Below are 16,531 nucleotides of genomic sequence, written 5' to 3'. Positions count from 1 at the left end.
TGCCTCTGTCCTCATCCATCCCTCACCTCCTTTGTGTTTTTAATTTCCCCACCCTCCTCTTTTTTTTCTTCGCCCCAGTTGCTCTGCCAAGGAATTGTTTACACCCGTTTGACACTTGAGTGATGGAAAAGGCACTGTAGTGAATCTTTCCACTGCAAAACTTTATACACCGGGGAAAAAAGTGTACATGTTTAATTATATTCTTAATGGCTTTTAATAATTTTTTTAGTGTTTGGAAATTTAACAGATTATTTTTAGTGATCATCTCTATAGGTGAACATCATACTCTGGCATGATTAATCCTGCAACTTGGCCTATAAAGTAGAAAAGTTTAGAATATTTTTATGGAATTCAGAGAGTGGTTTGATTAGCTTGTATTAAATATTTTCTAAAAACTTTGAAGAGATAAGGAAGTATAGACCTCTTTAGTGTTTTGGTAACGTTCCAGAAAGTTAGATAATTTTGATTTTAAGAATAAATTACCTTTATTTTCTACAAAATTAATTTAATAAGCAAAATAAAGCCAAAAGCAAAACAACAAATCCTTTAATTGTTGTTTCTGCATTTGCAAGCATACTTAATATATGTTTTACTTGAATTTCATCAGGTTTTTATGTTTGGAAGTCTTCCTTTAATTGTGCAATCTCAAATATCATAGAAGTAAACCTTATTAACAAAGACTGCTCTACATTTAGAATTTTCAAAGTATGTACAGATGCTGTAACATTGTTCAGCACTAAAGACGTGCATTAAGTATATTTTCTACAAAAATACTGTTTTATTGTGCTTGCCTGTATGTTTACTGTAACTTTTGAGAGAGTGCTTGTGTATATAACATATAGATGCCTTCTATATATTATATAACACATCTATGTCTGTGTGGATGTTTGTGAATATGTGTTAATATGTGCTTATATCTATATAGCTTACTTAATAGTATAAAAGAGAAATATTAGCTTTATTTGGAGTTTTATAGCTCTGTTTATGTACAGGGAAAGCTAATTCATGGTCTTTAGTTCTTAACTTGTCCTTGCACTGGTATGATATATATATATATATAGTTATGCCTGTTTTCTTTGCTGGTAAGAAGTAACGCACCTCAAAGATCTCAAGCAGTATTTATCATATGCACCAATTAAAACTATAAAATGAAAACTGCGTTTCTAAAGATGATGTGTTTGTGGTAAGCTTGACTTGGAGGAGTTTTGAAGCCACGTGTATTTTATATCTACTATGTCTACTGCTTCCTTAAGTGGTTTCCAAATGCATCGTACTGACTCCTTTAGTTCAGACTTACGTCTGCTTTGTTGATGTGGTAGTAATCCTCTGTAAAAGTTGTCTCTGACCACTCAGGGCAGAGATATCCTCCAAGTACTTGTGCTTGTGTCCAGACTTCAAGTTGGTCCACATTTGAAAGAATTTGTCCGTTTGGGCAAACTACCACAATGAACACGTTGTGCATGTCTAGCAAAGTAGTTCTTTTGCTGATGTAGCAGAAAATGACTCCTCAAACAAAATTAACTACACAGGCAAAGAGACTTTTCTGTTGATACATTAATACATCATTAAAAGTTCTGCCAGAATAACTATGTCAGTTGGGAAAGAATTCCCTTAAACCAACATCACTTTGCCAGCAAAATTTTAATTGGAGAGCTAGCTTTTAAAACAGCAAGAGAATTAACAAGTCCCTAAAAAATACTGCTTGCTAATGGGAGAATATGCAGAAGAAAGATCACCTTACTTGCCCAGTTCTTAGACTCTTGTCATAGGCATTGACTCCCAGTCTCTGTAGGAGACAGGGCCTGGGCTAGTGCCCCTCTGATCTGCGTCAGAATGGCCACGTTACTATTAAGCTTATGCCAAAATATTTGCAGGATCAGATTTCTCATACAGCTTTCCAATAAGAACAGTATTCTGTAGTTCTGTGATGATGTTTATAAAAGATACTGCAGTAGAAACATAAAACCGGACTTTTACTAAATAATCTTTTTAAAATTTGAAGATAGATTTCTTTTTCCTTCAGTTCTCCAAGGATATGTCATCCCATTTTTTTTTTCCCCTTTGGCCACAAAACAATACCCTTTGGCTGCACCCTCTGGGTTTTAGTGACAGTGGCTAAAGTGACCAAGAGCCAAAATTATTTTTAAAGAAAGAATGCTTCTGCGATCCAGAAGTATTCTGTAATTCCTTGTATGAACATAGCATCGTTTAATTTGTGTTCTTGTCTGAAGTGTTAAAGCTTTGCCTGTATGTTGTCACTTTTGTGCTTGTATTTTTGCCATTGCTAAGACAGAGGAAAAGCCTAATGATAATCTTCTGTTAAGGTTGTATGAGGTCTCTGTCTTGGCAATGGGAGTAAGTTCCAGCTGGAGACGAGTAGAACAGCAAAAGATAAAAGCTGCTCAGAAAGTTCTCAGAGAGAGAAAGAGCGAGCTCTCTGCCTCTTGCAGGGTCCTTGCTGGGCTGGGGACACCACCACAGGGCTGCTGCAAGAGGAAGGCAGCGGATGGGTAGTTGCCCTGCATCTGCTGATTTTAAAATAAAATTAGAAACAACAAGTGGCATTTCTAGCAGTGGGATTTCTTGGGTGGTGTGGTAGAGAAGCCGAGTTAGTCTGTGAGTTCTGCTTGGCATAAAGGTGAAGCTGTGCCTTGGCTGTCACTTCCCATCTATTGTCTGTGTTGTCCTGGGTTCATAATCCACAGTTGGGTTTCTCATGGCAGGTTTTCCACACCAATGAATTGTTTCAACGGGTGTTAGGAAGCACCTTTCCCAATTTTCTCTATATTACTTTCGCTATTCAATTCTAGGGCAATTATTTTTTATCTGCTTTTTAATAAAACACCTCTTTTGTGTCTTTTATGTGCAGCATACAAGGAAGCCAGTAGATGGCAATAGCAGACTAGTGTAGTTAAGCCAACAGAAAAGTCTAGGTACAAGGTTCTCATGGTTTTAAACAGTAAATGTCCTTTAAATAATTCTAAGTAAGATGAAAGCGGCATTGTTTTAACCAAATGGAATAAATTATTAAATTCTACACTTGTGGGGGAGTCATCAATAAACATTTAAATTTGCAGTTAGCTCCTAGCTACCCTTGAAGAGGTTGGTAACTGGAAATATGTTGAAACTGATATGTTTTCTGAATTGAGAATTAGAAACTGTCATCAGTATTGGAAATATATGCCATGCTCTTACTGAAGCACAAAATGGCCTTTTCTCTTCATAGGGAAAAATATGAAAATCTTGGCTACTAACAATTTTGAAGCAGAGTGTCTCCCTCAAGATATTTTCCCCTAAAATTTCATTTAACTCCGCTAAATGATGTCTCCACTGTCTGTTAGTGCAGCACAGAAGGGTTAGAGAAAACAACACGTTTTCTTTGTTCCTATGCACGTGATTCTGCTAATGATAAACCAAACTTTAAAGATCTGTATTCCTTAAGTAATATCACAAGCACACTTTCCTGGACACAATGCTAAGTTCATTTCCATTTTTACTTTAATTGGTGCAATTTTAAACTGAACAGTTTTGTACTGTTATCTTTTTGAGCATGAGGTGTAAGCTGAAATGATAAACAATGTTATTCATGGCTCTGAGTAGTCCTACTCTCCAAGGTTAACGCATTTTTAGAAATGAATTACCGTGATTGATGGGGTATCAAAACCTGATTCTTTTCATCTTTACACATTCCATGATTATGAAGCAGTCTAATTTAAGCCTTGTGTAGTCTGTCTAGCCTGCTCCTTGTGATGGTTGCACTGCATTTTTTTAAATTATTAAACCTCTCAGTTTAATTGCAAAAGATAATTTTCCATTACTGGTATGTGCAACTTAAAAGGGCATTTCTGTCTTTGGAGGTAACGAGATATTTGTCAGACTTCTAAATGAATGCATTATGCATTAAATAACCTATTTCACAAACTCCATTTTAGTTTGAATAAATTGGCTTCCAATTTAGAAAGGCTGAATCTAGAGTTAGTATCTTTTTCTTTTATTTCTTCACTTTTTTTTTTCTTTTTCGTCTCTGGTAGGTAGCTTTAGGATGTTAGATAAGTGCCTTCTGAAAGCGAAAACAGTAAATATGCACTAAATAAGGAACAGCTTGCTCTGGAGTCTGAATTCTTTAGCCTAATGTCGATCCACTGAGTTGCCCCGTTTCTCTCTGCTCAGCTGGACCACGGGTTTACCATCAAGAGATCAGGGTCTTTGGACTACTACCAACAACCAGGAATGTATTGGATAAGGTATGAGATGGTGCAGCGCCAACAGTCAGTGTTTCCATGGCAACGTGCTGGCAGTCTCCATTAACCAGTTCCTTCAGTGGATAAACATGCTTTTTGATTTGTTTTCTGGTCCATATGCTGCTTTATCAGTTTCGTTTTAATCTTGATTGAGATGCCACACCCCCTCATTCCCTTTCTTCACCCATCCCTCACACCCACATCGCCAGCTTTCTCTTCATTGCACATGCTCAGTATCAATTTCCCCTATAGTTAAAAGGACAGTGTATATAGAAAATCTACTACATATGCTGAAGTACTCCCCCTCCCCCTCCCTATTGCTTGTTAAGGCATCTGCTTCCCCTGTGCTCCTGTTTTGAAAAACACGGAGCAGCAACAGGCTCTCAGCATATATATTCCTCTTTTTTTTTGTGAGATGTGGAGCTATATACTGTCATTTTAAACCCACTAAACACAATCCTTACCTTAGATTGAACAATGCATTTACATAACGTCGGCCATAGGAACTCTCCCAAGTTCAATGAAATACAATGCATTGTATGTGCTGGTAAGCTTGTGTTTCTAACAATGCATTCCTTTCTCTTTTCTTTTTAAAACCCTTCTGATACCTATTTATTTTGATTTGATTTTTTTAAATATTGCATGAGTCTTTTGAGTATATTTTTCTTCATTGTGTAACTGTGCCAGGGTTGTCTTTAGTTGGCTTAATCTGTATGATAAAATGGGGCTCTGGGTGGGAGGGGGTTATTCTGGAGCAGGGGCAAGGAGAGATACAGGTCTGATAGCCTACACGAGAGGCCCATGCACCTCCTCAATCAATCTGGAGCTCTGGAATTTCCATTAAGTGGTTATTTGCTGTCTTTTCTCCTCCTTTTTACTCACAAGACCCTCATTTTGATAGACGGAGAATTTTTTTTGAAGTTTCTTGCAAAACCTGCATTTTCTAACATTGCACTGATTGGAGCCTTTAAAAACTCATCTGTGAGGTATTTGGAAAAACTCAGCAAATTAACCGCATTAGCAAAACAGCAGAGATGGTCACTCCAAGTGTTTCCACCCTGGAATCAAACTCCCACGCTGGATCATTCCACTGAGTGCATGGATCAGGCTACAGCACAGTTTCCATAAAACCTACCGATTCTCTGAGTGCACACTGAGGGTTAAGTAGATTCTGGTATGGATGTTCTGGGGAGATAAAAAACAAAAATAATCCTATTTTTCAGGCAAAAAAGTAGAAAAGTGCTTCCCATCCATCAGCTGAACACTGGCTAGCAAGATTTGAGAAAGACTTTCACTCCAAGTGCTGCAGTGTGCAGCAGTACCTATAATTCCAGCCTATCGCACTTGTGTTGGTGGCAATAAACCTATCGCACCCTGCAAGGACATAGGAAAACCTGCTTGGTCTGTCTTGTCACTTGGCATCATGCTTCGCAGGTTCCAGCCCTGTAACACAGCTGAGAGTCGGCAGCACAGCATCTGTGCTTTTTGATTTTGGAGAAAGGAGGATGGGGCCCAAGTGCCTGGCCTTAGCTGAGTGTGGGTTTAATAATATTAGAGGAATTTTTACTACTTACAAAGATGACATTTTGTGTCAAGCAGGAATTTGTCAAATAGTTGCAAATCTAATTCCTCCTCTGTAAAACGGGGGAAAGCTCTCATGAGCTTAATTTATCTTCCTGGAGTCTAATTGCTATCCATGATGAGCTTCCACTCTTTCTCTGCTTTATTTTTTTTTATTGTAACAAAAAAAAAAAGTCTCTTCCCCTTTCCTATACACAGTGTTTGGCACTTTTAAAAGCCCAGCTTCAGGGGGAGCAGACTACCAAGAACAGGAGCCTCTGATAAAAGCAAGCATCTCAGAGTGGCCTTGACTCATGTTAACTGCATAGCCCAGATTTTGAAACAAACCATATGCGTTTTGAGGACATAGCAGGGAGACTCTAATTCTGCAACCTGGAAAATCAATAAATGCGATATCTATCTATATAAATATAGATAGATATGTATAGATATAGATATAAGGCCTTTTGACTAAAGCACTAGTAATGGCTGCCATCAGCATACAAAATGACACATCCCTGAATAATGGGCTGGAGCAGATGGGCGTTAATCTCTCTTATTCATACATAAACTGCTCTGTTTTCCAGCTGAGGGCAGTAACAACAATGTTTATAATTAGTGCTTTCTAAACGGGGCACCTAGTGCGGAAAGGCAAATTGGGAGAGCAGGGCTCCTAGGTGTAAATGCTTAATTAGGGAAGTGCTCTAACGGTGAGTTGTGGGGGGAGCTGGGTGCTTCCAAACAAGCTCTGCCCTGTGTTTGGTTCTCTTTCATCTCCAAGAAACAAGTAAGTGCTGTAGTGACCAACATTTTAATCTAAATAAAGCAATTTTGGTGTAGCAAGTGTTTACTTTTTAGTAGCTCAAAGGCAAAGCATATGAAAAGGTTCATCAATTCCCACCTATAAAACAGTTAATTTAGCATGAGCCCATGAAAATTAACCTGAATTCACAAGCACAGTGAAAAATGAAAGTAGGTCCCAAGGAAAATGTAATACTGCCTTTGTTAACGTTAAACTATTTGTTTCTTCTCCACTTCTTTGATCGTTTTCATCCCTGGTTTCTAGCAGTCTTCTAAAGTATCTTTTTAAATGGCACTATTTCCTCTTTCAGTCAACCAGAAAACCTTTTTCTTTCTCTGCCTGAAAGACTTTCCTATTCAAAGTGCCTCAAAGTCCTGATTTTCTGAGCACTCATTCTGCATCCTGTTGTATTCCCTTTCAGTCGATAATATGTGCAAAAGTGACATGACTTTTTTGAGATGCTAAATACAACCAGACATACCTACAGTAATAATTGATGTACCAGGTATGAGATACAATACCTGGAAAATTTTACTCTGTTCCTTGAATATGAGGAACGGAAAAAAAAGGGGACCAAATGGCTAAAATCATTTGGACCTCAGACTGATAAATGTTTTAAAAGCAGCCTAATGCCATCAGGATCTCAGCCCTGCAATCAGAAGTGCAGAAAAGTGTCAGTAGGGGATGAGACCTGGCGGTCCCAGTTAAACCCCCTCAGTGTGTGCTGGCCCAAAGCTGGTGGAACATTGTTGTTCTTGATAGCTTGAAAAACCAGCCTTGGTGCCCTGGTGCACCCATGGTGCAATCGCATTTTCATTCACCCCAAATTACCAATGTCAGGTCAAAGACAACAGAGATCACCCGTCTCTGAGCAGAGGTACTATCTTTGGTATTTCTGTTTTCTTTTTTCTCCAAAGTCTGCCCATTCTCTGATGGATCTCTTTGTAAAAGGATTAAAGCCAATGGAATCATCTTTTATAATTTCCCTCTACTGGAACTTAGCAACAGTGACCACGAAAAATCCAAATGATACCTGCATTGTCCTTCAGCAATATTATAACTGATAGATTTACTTTCTCGTGAGGAACTTTTATTTAAGATGTACTTAACTGAGGCTTTTCACAATTTCTGTGACCCCGTTTTTTTGGCTTTCTTGTAATAGAATATTAAGAGTCAAAGTATTTCAAGCCTCCTCTTTATGCCCAAGCATTTCAGTGTCCAATCCATAGGCTTCTCCAGTCACATTACCTGTTCCTCCCAATGGCAGCAAATTTTGAAGGCAACACTTTGCATAACTTACCAATGTTTGCCTTGACCCTGAATTTCACGAGATCTAATGGATCAGATTAGTATGAAATACTGGTATATGTAGTATTATATATAAGATTAGTATAAAATGTTAGCGTGTCTTATTTTCTATATATCCACAGATACTATATAAAAGCTGAAGGAGCAAATAAAACCCAGGAAATGTATGGGAAAGTCGTTAGTGACCTTACCAATGTAATGACAATAGTAAGGAGATGAGTTACCTTGGCTGCACAATGGAATCATCAATCCAGTCAATACTGAATTCATAAAATACTGGATTTAAAAAATACATTCCTCACTGTTAACAGTTAAAAAAGTATCTGAATAGCTCGTTTGAAAACCCATAGTACCATCCGCTGTGTTTGCTTCCTAATTCTCATTACTTTGCATCTGTCGAGTTACTTACACCTGTCCCAAGTGGATACAATACACTTTTAAGCCAAAAATTACAGCCAGATATCTTGACAGTGGGACAAGGAAGTTTGGAATAAGTCTTGATATCTATAAAGTGCCCTTTTTAATACCACAAAACCCTCTGTGAACTGAATCTTAGTGAAAACAGGCAAACATCTAAACTAATTTAAAATCTCTTCTCCTGCTCTTTGACTAAGGAAACCACAACTGATGTACAAACTATAAATAAAATTCACCCATGCAAACAACTTGGCACTAAGTCTTATCCATGTGTAATTTAAACCAGCTGAGAAATCATGTCTCTAAAAAGGGGGAATGTCGAAGAGTAAACACAAACTTAAATACAGCAATATGAATTCAGCAGTTATATGTGTAGAGTACTTGTCTTTGTATTTACTCACCAATACAATACAAAGTATACATCGAGCTGATTTGGTTTTCGTTCTTCTTTGCTTTCATTTTAGCTAAATTTCATGCCAGAAGTTACATGGTGCGCTAAAGCACTGCCCTCTTGTATTTGGAGGTCGAGGTTCAAATCCACTCGATTAATTTGTCCCCTCGATGTGGTCATTTGCACGTCTCCAAATCACCGTGTAACTTGACTTAGTTATAGCTTGTGCCTAAGGGCTAAAATAACATGTGTCTTTCAGTCCTGGACTGAGGTACATTGCCGAGTTTGAAGTACTCTCCAAAAAGTGTCTGGAATCATGAATCAGTCACACACACGCGCATATATGTATATTATATATATAATACATATACATATATATGTGTGTAACCTGAGAAACCCATGGAAAAAAATTATTAAAAAAAATCAGACTGAAGGGCTGCCTGGCTTGTGCCGTGAGCATTGTTTAATGGTCATTTTTACAGTAAGGAAACTGTTACATATCTCAGTGTGTGAAGGTCAGTAGCCAGAAGCTCAAGGAAATGATATAAAATTATCTAGGCATGCACATACATGTACAGAAAAGAACGCATTTGAAGAAAAACACCAGTGTTTGAGTGCCTATGTCCATGTAAATCCACACACTGAACAAAGCACCACGAATGTTGCAAACAAATTGCAAATACGCTCCGGCAGAATGAAAGCAAGTGAAGGGAAGGATTTCTTAGATTAATGCATGAACAGCTGCATCTCCAGTTCAGTCTCCTGGCTGGTATGAATAATGGATGGACTAAGAGGCAAAATGCACAATAATGTTCTTTTATTAATGAAATGAATATATATCTATATTTGGTGGCCAGCCGTAAATTAAGACAAGTGAAAAGAAAAACAGTCACTGCTTGCGTTCATAAAATGCAGTAACTTCAATAATTACTGACCTGACAGAAAATATCACTCCACAGCTAAAATAAGGCATTTCCCACTGCATATCCAACATATATATCAAATCAATTGTACTTTTTAATGTCTGTTCATAAACACAGTGTTCAACATTTTCTGAGATAAAAAATGGATTTCCATGGTTCGGGAGTTTTGTAATGTCAAGAGGTAGAAATCAGGATAAGGATACTCGCTGTGGCAAAATCCTGGAAAAATGCTAACTGCACCTTCATATATAGGTGACAGAAACAATGATTTTAAAATGACGGACTGTTACTTCAATTTCAATGCATTTCCAAAAACGGCTGTTAACCATTTGGTACTGGGTATCAAGATTACTAAATGTTGCTGCAAAATACATTAGTGCTTAACGAAGTGCTTCAGACCCATCAGCACCAAACTGTTAGAGGCAATACACTTACCTGCTGCTGGATAGGAAGCTCTACATTTTCTTATGTGGATTGTAGGAGGACAGCCACATATCTTAAATAAGGACACTATCTGTGCATTTTAGTTGCCATTACTATCATATAGTGCTCAAAGTTCTCACTCACTTCGAGCCAGGAAAAAAAAGTCTAAATGTGATAATGAAAATCTGGGGTTTGCAGCCCTGTGAAACATAAGTGTACTTCATATCCTCTTATTACTTATTGAAAGAGTAGCCTAAAGTAGAAATGCCCTTGAAATGCATAATGGACTGGTTCATGCACCGGCAAACCACCGAGCTGAATAGTACATGAAATAATTCATCTAGTAAACCAAGGCAGTATGTATAGGAAGCCTTTGTTACAAAAACAGTATTAGTAGTGAAAAAGCTGATTTTTTGAATATGCCCACGTGCACAAGAGGGTACAGTAGGAGAAAATTGCACTTACAAATTATGTGTAGTCAATACTCATACGTATCTTACCATCGTCCCTGCATTCCAAAGCATTAATCTATCATATTTCGAAATTCTTTAGAGGTAAGAAATAGCCATGACTTCATTAAATGAAATACAGTGTTTGTGCAGACTGTGGAGTGGCAGTACCATCCAGCAGTGTATTAGACACTGGAAGTACAAAACGTCATCACAAATAAACCTGGTCTTGCAAGTTCTGCAGGGCTTGAGAGTGCTCTGTCCGTGGCCCGAAGTGCCCTGTTTTGTGGTTCTGATGTGTTACACTCTAAACGTTAGAATATGACCTGTGTATTTTTGCTTTTACTAGATAAACTCTCTCTGCTTTGGCTCTCCTGACTTTCTGCATTTTTATTCAATGAGCTCTTTGGGTGAGAAAGACTCTGAATGTCTCTCAGCCCAGGAGAGTAACCACAATAATGGCCCTGAGTCTACAAGCATGTCTTTACAAAGACCAAATAGATCAAATTCAGGGGAGACTGGATAAAAATGTAAAGAAAAGCGTAGTCTCAAAATATCTCAGGAACTTTCTGAAGGGTTAGGAAGCCAGAAGTATTTAGTCCTACAAACTACGGCATAAGGTGTTGGATTAGGTGAGATCATACAAATTTTTTTGCTCAACAGTTTTTGCTATTTGAGGCAGGAAGTGCCTTTATGTATGTTTAAACAAATACATTTAAACAAAAGCCCCTGAAGTTTCCCCAACAATAATAGAAAATTAGTATCTTGGGGTTTATTTTTTAAAGACATCTTTAAAAAGATGTCCTGATATGTAATTATCAGGTTTGCGAATTTTGAATCTTGTCCTTTATAAAAAGCAATATCCTGGGCTAAATTTCAAAATGAATTTTTTATTCCAGAGTATTCTCTTCTGTGTAACTTGTCTAATTTTAAATACCTTTGGTTTTTACCTTATACATTTACCACTCTCATGTAGCAGGTTTTAAAAATACGTTTTGATTTTAATGCAAGTCTTTTTATTTATTTGACTTAGAAATGTTAGACTTTCTCAGAGGAGAGTATCTATTACCACAGGATGATGTGATGTGATTTAAACCTTAAATAAATGCTTATTTCCTCTAAGCATAAAAAATCTTTTAAATGGAAATCTGTATTTTATAGAATGGTAATATATGCCATTCTTTTCAATTTTCACACAGAATTACATACTGTATGTGGTATATTCACTCTGTGTAAAAGATCTAGATATTCTTCTGTTTCACATTAAAAAATAATCGAAAACTGAATTGGTTCAAGGCTAAGAAATGTAGAAGGCATTGAAAATACTAATTAGAGTGCTTAACCTACAGATTAGCAGTAAACAAAGAAAATCTCAGCAGATGAGAAGTATTGGATTTTGTAGCAATTATTATTTAAAATATGGGGATGAATTTATCAAAGTTAATTATTTTACCCCTTTAAAGTAGTACTATGTAGGTTCTATACACAAAAATAATAGTCCAGCAATTTAGCCTAACTAAATCCTTTTGCTATAGTAACTCTGTACTCTTGTCCATCTTTCTGTTATATCATTATTTAGAGCATGGGTTGCTGTAATGCTGTTCTGCATCAGTATGATGGATTTAGTTTTCATTTTGTTCTCAAAAATATGTTGGCTATAAATACATCTCTGCTCTCCTATGAGGCTCACACTATAACTGGTAAATTTTCTGGAGAAATCGGTCATGTATATCTCAAGAGAAAACAATAAATTCTTTGAAGCAGAGTAACCTTTTGGCTGCATCCTTTTAAGTGGAGATTTTAGCACTAGGGACAAATTTTACAAGCCTTAGCAGTTAAACCTATTCACTTCTCAAAAGCTATCTTTGCCTCCAGTCCCATGATCAGATACTTGTTTGCATTTTGTATGTCATCTTACTAGCCACCTGCCTTTTCCCGTTTTGCTTTTTCCAAAAAAATCATGGGCCATGTTTTAAGAGGGCAGCCCCGCTTCAGAAGGCAGTTAACTTTGTGTCAAAATGCTCTTGCTGAATTGAGGCCATCCTGTTGAACTTGCAATTTTACAGCTCTTTCAGGGACTGCAATCTAATATCCCATAATCAAGAAAACAGCAAAACCCAGTCCCATGCTTGAAATCGTTAGTCAGACTTGAGCTGCCCATACCTGGGTTGCAGTTTCAACTTGTAAATGTGCCAGAAAAGCAGAAGAAAGGATGTGGCTAGAAGTTACAGCCACACTTGCATTCTCAATAGTGGCAGAAACTGATCAGAAAATAAAGCTCATCGAGTAAACATCCTTCTTTCCCATTCCTTAGATACTCTAGATAGACCTAGATAAAATTAGCAGAGTATTTAATTCAATAGACCTTGGTTAACAGGAGGAGACAGTGCGATCAGGATAAACGGGTCTTTCCGTCAGAGCCCTTCAGCATTCTCCCTAAGAACATCCATTGAGCAGCATGAGGAGGTGTCAAGGAGCTGGGCTAGCTCCCTTCGGTGTTTGTTTTTCTCTCGTGTCTGACAACTTCATCACAATCCATCTTTGTTAGCCGATTGCACTGACTTGAACATGGGTGAGTGTGTATCAGCCTTCATTAGGTCAAATCAAAGACAAGCGTACATCTCTGCCTTGCCTGTAGAAACAGATTTATACTTTGAAAAGGGTGGGGGGAAGATCAGTTGGTATTTGGCTCGAAATTTGAATCTATTAAAGAATGAAATTAATAGCATCCAGAAGTAGAACATATGGCATCCATATATGTGGTACTGTATCTGCTTGATGATGTCATGCTACCTCTTAAGGTTTGGGAAATGCACTTTTTAAAGCATTTAGCTATGTTGCAGACTGAACCTTTCAGACCTGACTGAGACAGAACAGGTTTAATTTGGTCTGAACATTTATTATCCCTGGTATTTGCAGGCCACATAAAAACTCATGGTTTTCATTAGCTTTGCATTTCACACACAGCCTAATTTCATTTATTCTTATTTTATGCCCCTGCCAGACCACCGCTCTTGATAAGGAGAGGCAGGTTTTCCGACGAAGACGCAACCAGGATGTGAGAGGATGTTATAAGGCACAGCAAGCTCCACCTGAACTCAACTCCGAATCGGAAGACTATTCACCAAGTTCATCCGAGACTGTTCGCTCACCTAACTCACCCTTTTAATAAAACACTTTTACTCAAAAGTCTTGGCTTTAACCCTTTGAGACCCTGAAAATCCTTCAGACCTGTGCAAAGTGATTACAGATGATCTATCCAGCAGTAAATGCTGGGGTGGTGGAACACAAAAGGGTGCTCACAGAATCTTTGTAAGAATAATTTCCTAATTAATTGAAATACTTGTTCTCTGTTTAGATTGCAACTTGCTGCTAATATGATCCTCAAAGGGTTAAGGCTATTTTGCTTTTTTATTTAAAGATAGAAGCAGTGAATGTTTTCATCAGTGAAGCTAGGAACTGCAGTATGTAATTTTAGCACATGTTAACCCTCTGAGTAAATTATCAGCTTAAATCTTGGCAACCCCATTAGGGCTTTATTCTGGGTTTTTTGTTTTTATACACACATATCTTTTATAGTACCCTAGAGTTCCTTGCCTGTTTCTGGCCAAAACAATATCAAACACACTATTGCTTAGGAGTTACAAATATAGGCTTTAAAAGTGAAAATAAAATTAAGCGAACAGTATATTCCACAGGAGCTCATTCTAAACCTGCATCATACTTCCACAGGAAGTGACTGTTGGAGGATATTATGCAAGGTAAATGAGAAATTCAGTTCAGAGCAGCCTCATAGTTTATGGAAGATGATATAATGAAGGCCACAAAAGGTTCTTCCATTTTGTTTGCTGCTAATGACAATGCAGAGTCTCGGGAAATGGCTTGAGGACATGTTCTGTCATGTACTGGTATGTAATGATCTAGTTGAGAAGTTCCTGGTCCCTTTGCCTCACGTTCAGAAATGTACAGGCATCATTTTGGCATGACCTGGTTATTCTGGGAGAGTCACTTTTAAAGATTTGCATTGATGAGACTTAGCTTTAAAAAAACTAAAGTACTTCTAAATTGGAAAAAATACAAGTAGCTTAATATATATGTGAAAGCCTAAGGTGAATTAGTGAAAGTATTGTCTTAGAATGGAGAAACTAAAAATGATTCACTGGTTCTATTTGTAATATTTAATAAAATGGGCATTTACACAGAGCATACATATTTCTGGTTTGTTAAAACCTCAACACAGCATTACAGCATTTTATTTAACCATTATTCTAAAGTTGGTTTCCACAGAAATACTACACTGTGTACACTTTTGCTTCAGGTGTGATAATTTGAAAGAAAAACTATTATAAAATCACTTAGAATGTCACTTGAATGAAGAAGGTGACTTCCAAAAGTCTATTCTAAAATAAAAATCCAACCTTGTGAAATTTATACTTTCTCGTATTACTCATATAAAATGGTAGTTTTCTTCTCTAAAAATTTTCTCATGGTGTTTTTGAAAAGTCAGTTAAATGTGTTTTCCTCTCTCCCCCTTGCCCTTTTTCTCTGTTTCTTTCGTATCATACAGCTAGAAATATCAATGTGCTGCCCACAAAGACATGCAGACTTGTCTGATCTTGCTGGGAAGTATAAATAATGTTGTTTTGGAGCAACAGGGCAAGTTGCGCTCAAGTACCATTTCCATTCTGAGTTGTGTTTGCTCCTGGAACTGTCTCTATGAGCAGCTGTGGCAGTGAATGTGCACCTGCAGTGTGTTGGAGCTAGTGTAATGCTCTTTTCCATTTCTAGTTGGGAGTATCAGTTGAACTGTATTTCAAAAAACATTGAAAATTTTTTGTTTCTCCATCCTTTAAAGTGCATCTTTCATTGCCTCAGTCGTGAAAATTTATATATGAAAAGCTCTGAAGATTTTTAATACAGGCATTTCATCTTGTGAATCTTCACACAAGTGGTGCAAGCATTTCATATGGGATGCTTTTAAATTCACCCCATGTTAATAAACTGTAAGTGAGACATTTAGTCGAAACTAGATCTCCAGAATTCCTTGGTAATGGAGAGATGACCATTTCCAGGTTTGTTTCATCTCACCTGTCATGGGCACATGTGTAAGGCAGGATTCATGCTTTTATTCACCTGTTACTCTCACTCCATTTACTGTAAAAGGAACTGCTGGTGGAAGCTTACATCAGACACAAAACTTCAGATTATGAGTTTGGTAGAATGAATTTCACCCTAAGTCATCAGGATACTCTGAATTCAGAACATATGTCCACGGCCTGTGCACAGCCACAGTTACTCTGGAACCTGAATAACAACACCTTATCCCAACTGAAGTAAACAGGTGTCTTGTTGGAGATCTCCACTCACCTCTAGGCAAGAGGCGATATAAGGAAATAAAGGAACAACCATACAAAAGTTCCCACATTTTAGGTTTTGGGAAAAGTCTGCGTCTGTGGCAGATCCTTGACTGTACTCATCCAGCCCACTGCAGGGTTGCGGAGAGAAGACCCTTAGTAGACAGGGCACGGCCACTTCCGCTGTGATGTTAGCGGCTGTAGTTTGATAACATTTGGGTAGGACCGGGATTATTTTTTCCATAGGAACAAACCCTCAGCCGAGGTAAAGCCTCCTTTGTCAGTTATGTACATCAGTTTACAGCAGGTCAGGATCTAGCAGATGTTTTTCCAGCATTGACCTTCCCATATTATATCACAACCTTTCCTTTAGAAGAGATGCAACTCAGCTATGTAAATGCAAGGCATACATTTGGTAATAAAAGAGTGTCCATTAATACCACATGCCCCTTCACTATAGGGAAAATTTGGCAGTCTTAAAGCAAAGGCCGATGTTCATTCTTCTTGATTAGAAAGGGAAATCAGAAGGAAAAAAAATGCTTGACCTTATGCATGAGAAATATTATTCAAAACCCATCTGGGATTTTCCTATTACCTTTGCTTTGCTTTGGAAAGCAGGGTTATCATTAAAATAAGATGTTTGGCTCCTTCATCTTACACCAT

General features: G+C 37.6%; 1 protein-coding gene across 2 annotated transcripts in view; it reads left to right on the top strand.

Annotated features, from left to right (window-relative positions):
* The window catches only part of DCLK1 (doublecortin-like kinase 1), a 62,976-nt gene extending 48,779 nt beyond the window's left edge, over nt 1–14,197 (top strand). The window contains exons 13-14 of one of the 2 annotated variants that reach the window (XM_010139286.1): nt 4,171–4,244; nt 13,519–14,197. In XM_010139286.1, the coding sequence (XP_010137588.1) occupies nt 4,171–4,244; nt 13,519–13,576 (132 nt within the window). In that variant the 3' untranslated portion in view covers nt 13,577–14,197. The remainder of the gene's footprint in view (nt 1–4,170; nt 4,245–13,518) is intronic. The other variant, XM_010139285.1, reaches the window with a different exon arrangement.
* The last annotated feature ends 2,334 nt before the right edge of the window (nt 14,198–16,531 follow it).

The sequence above is a fragment of the Buceros rhinoceros genome, unplaced genomic scaffold (assembly GCF_000710305.1).
Source record: "Buceros rhinoceros silvestris isolate BGI_N320 unplaced genomic scaffold, ASM71030v1 scaffold7647, whole genome shotgun sequence".
NCBI classification, from domain to species: domain Eukaryota; kingdom Metazoa; phylum Chordata; class Aves; order Bucerotiformes; family Bucerotidae; genus Buceros; species Buceros rhinoceros.
The sequence above is the reverse complement of the archived record's forward strand: the minus strand, read 5'-3'. Positions and strand labels throughout refer to the sequence as shown.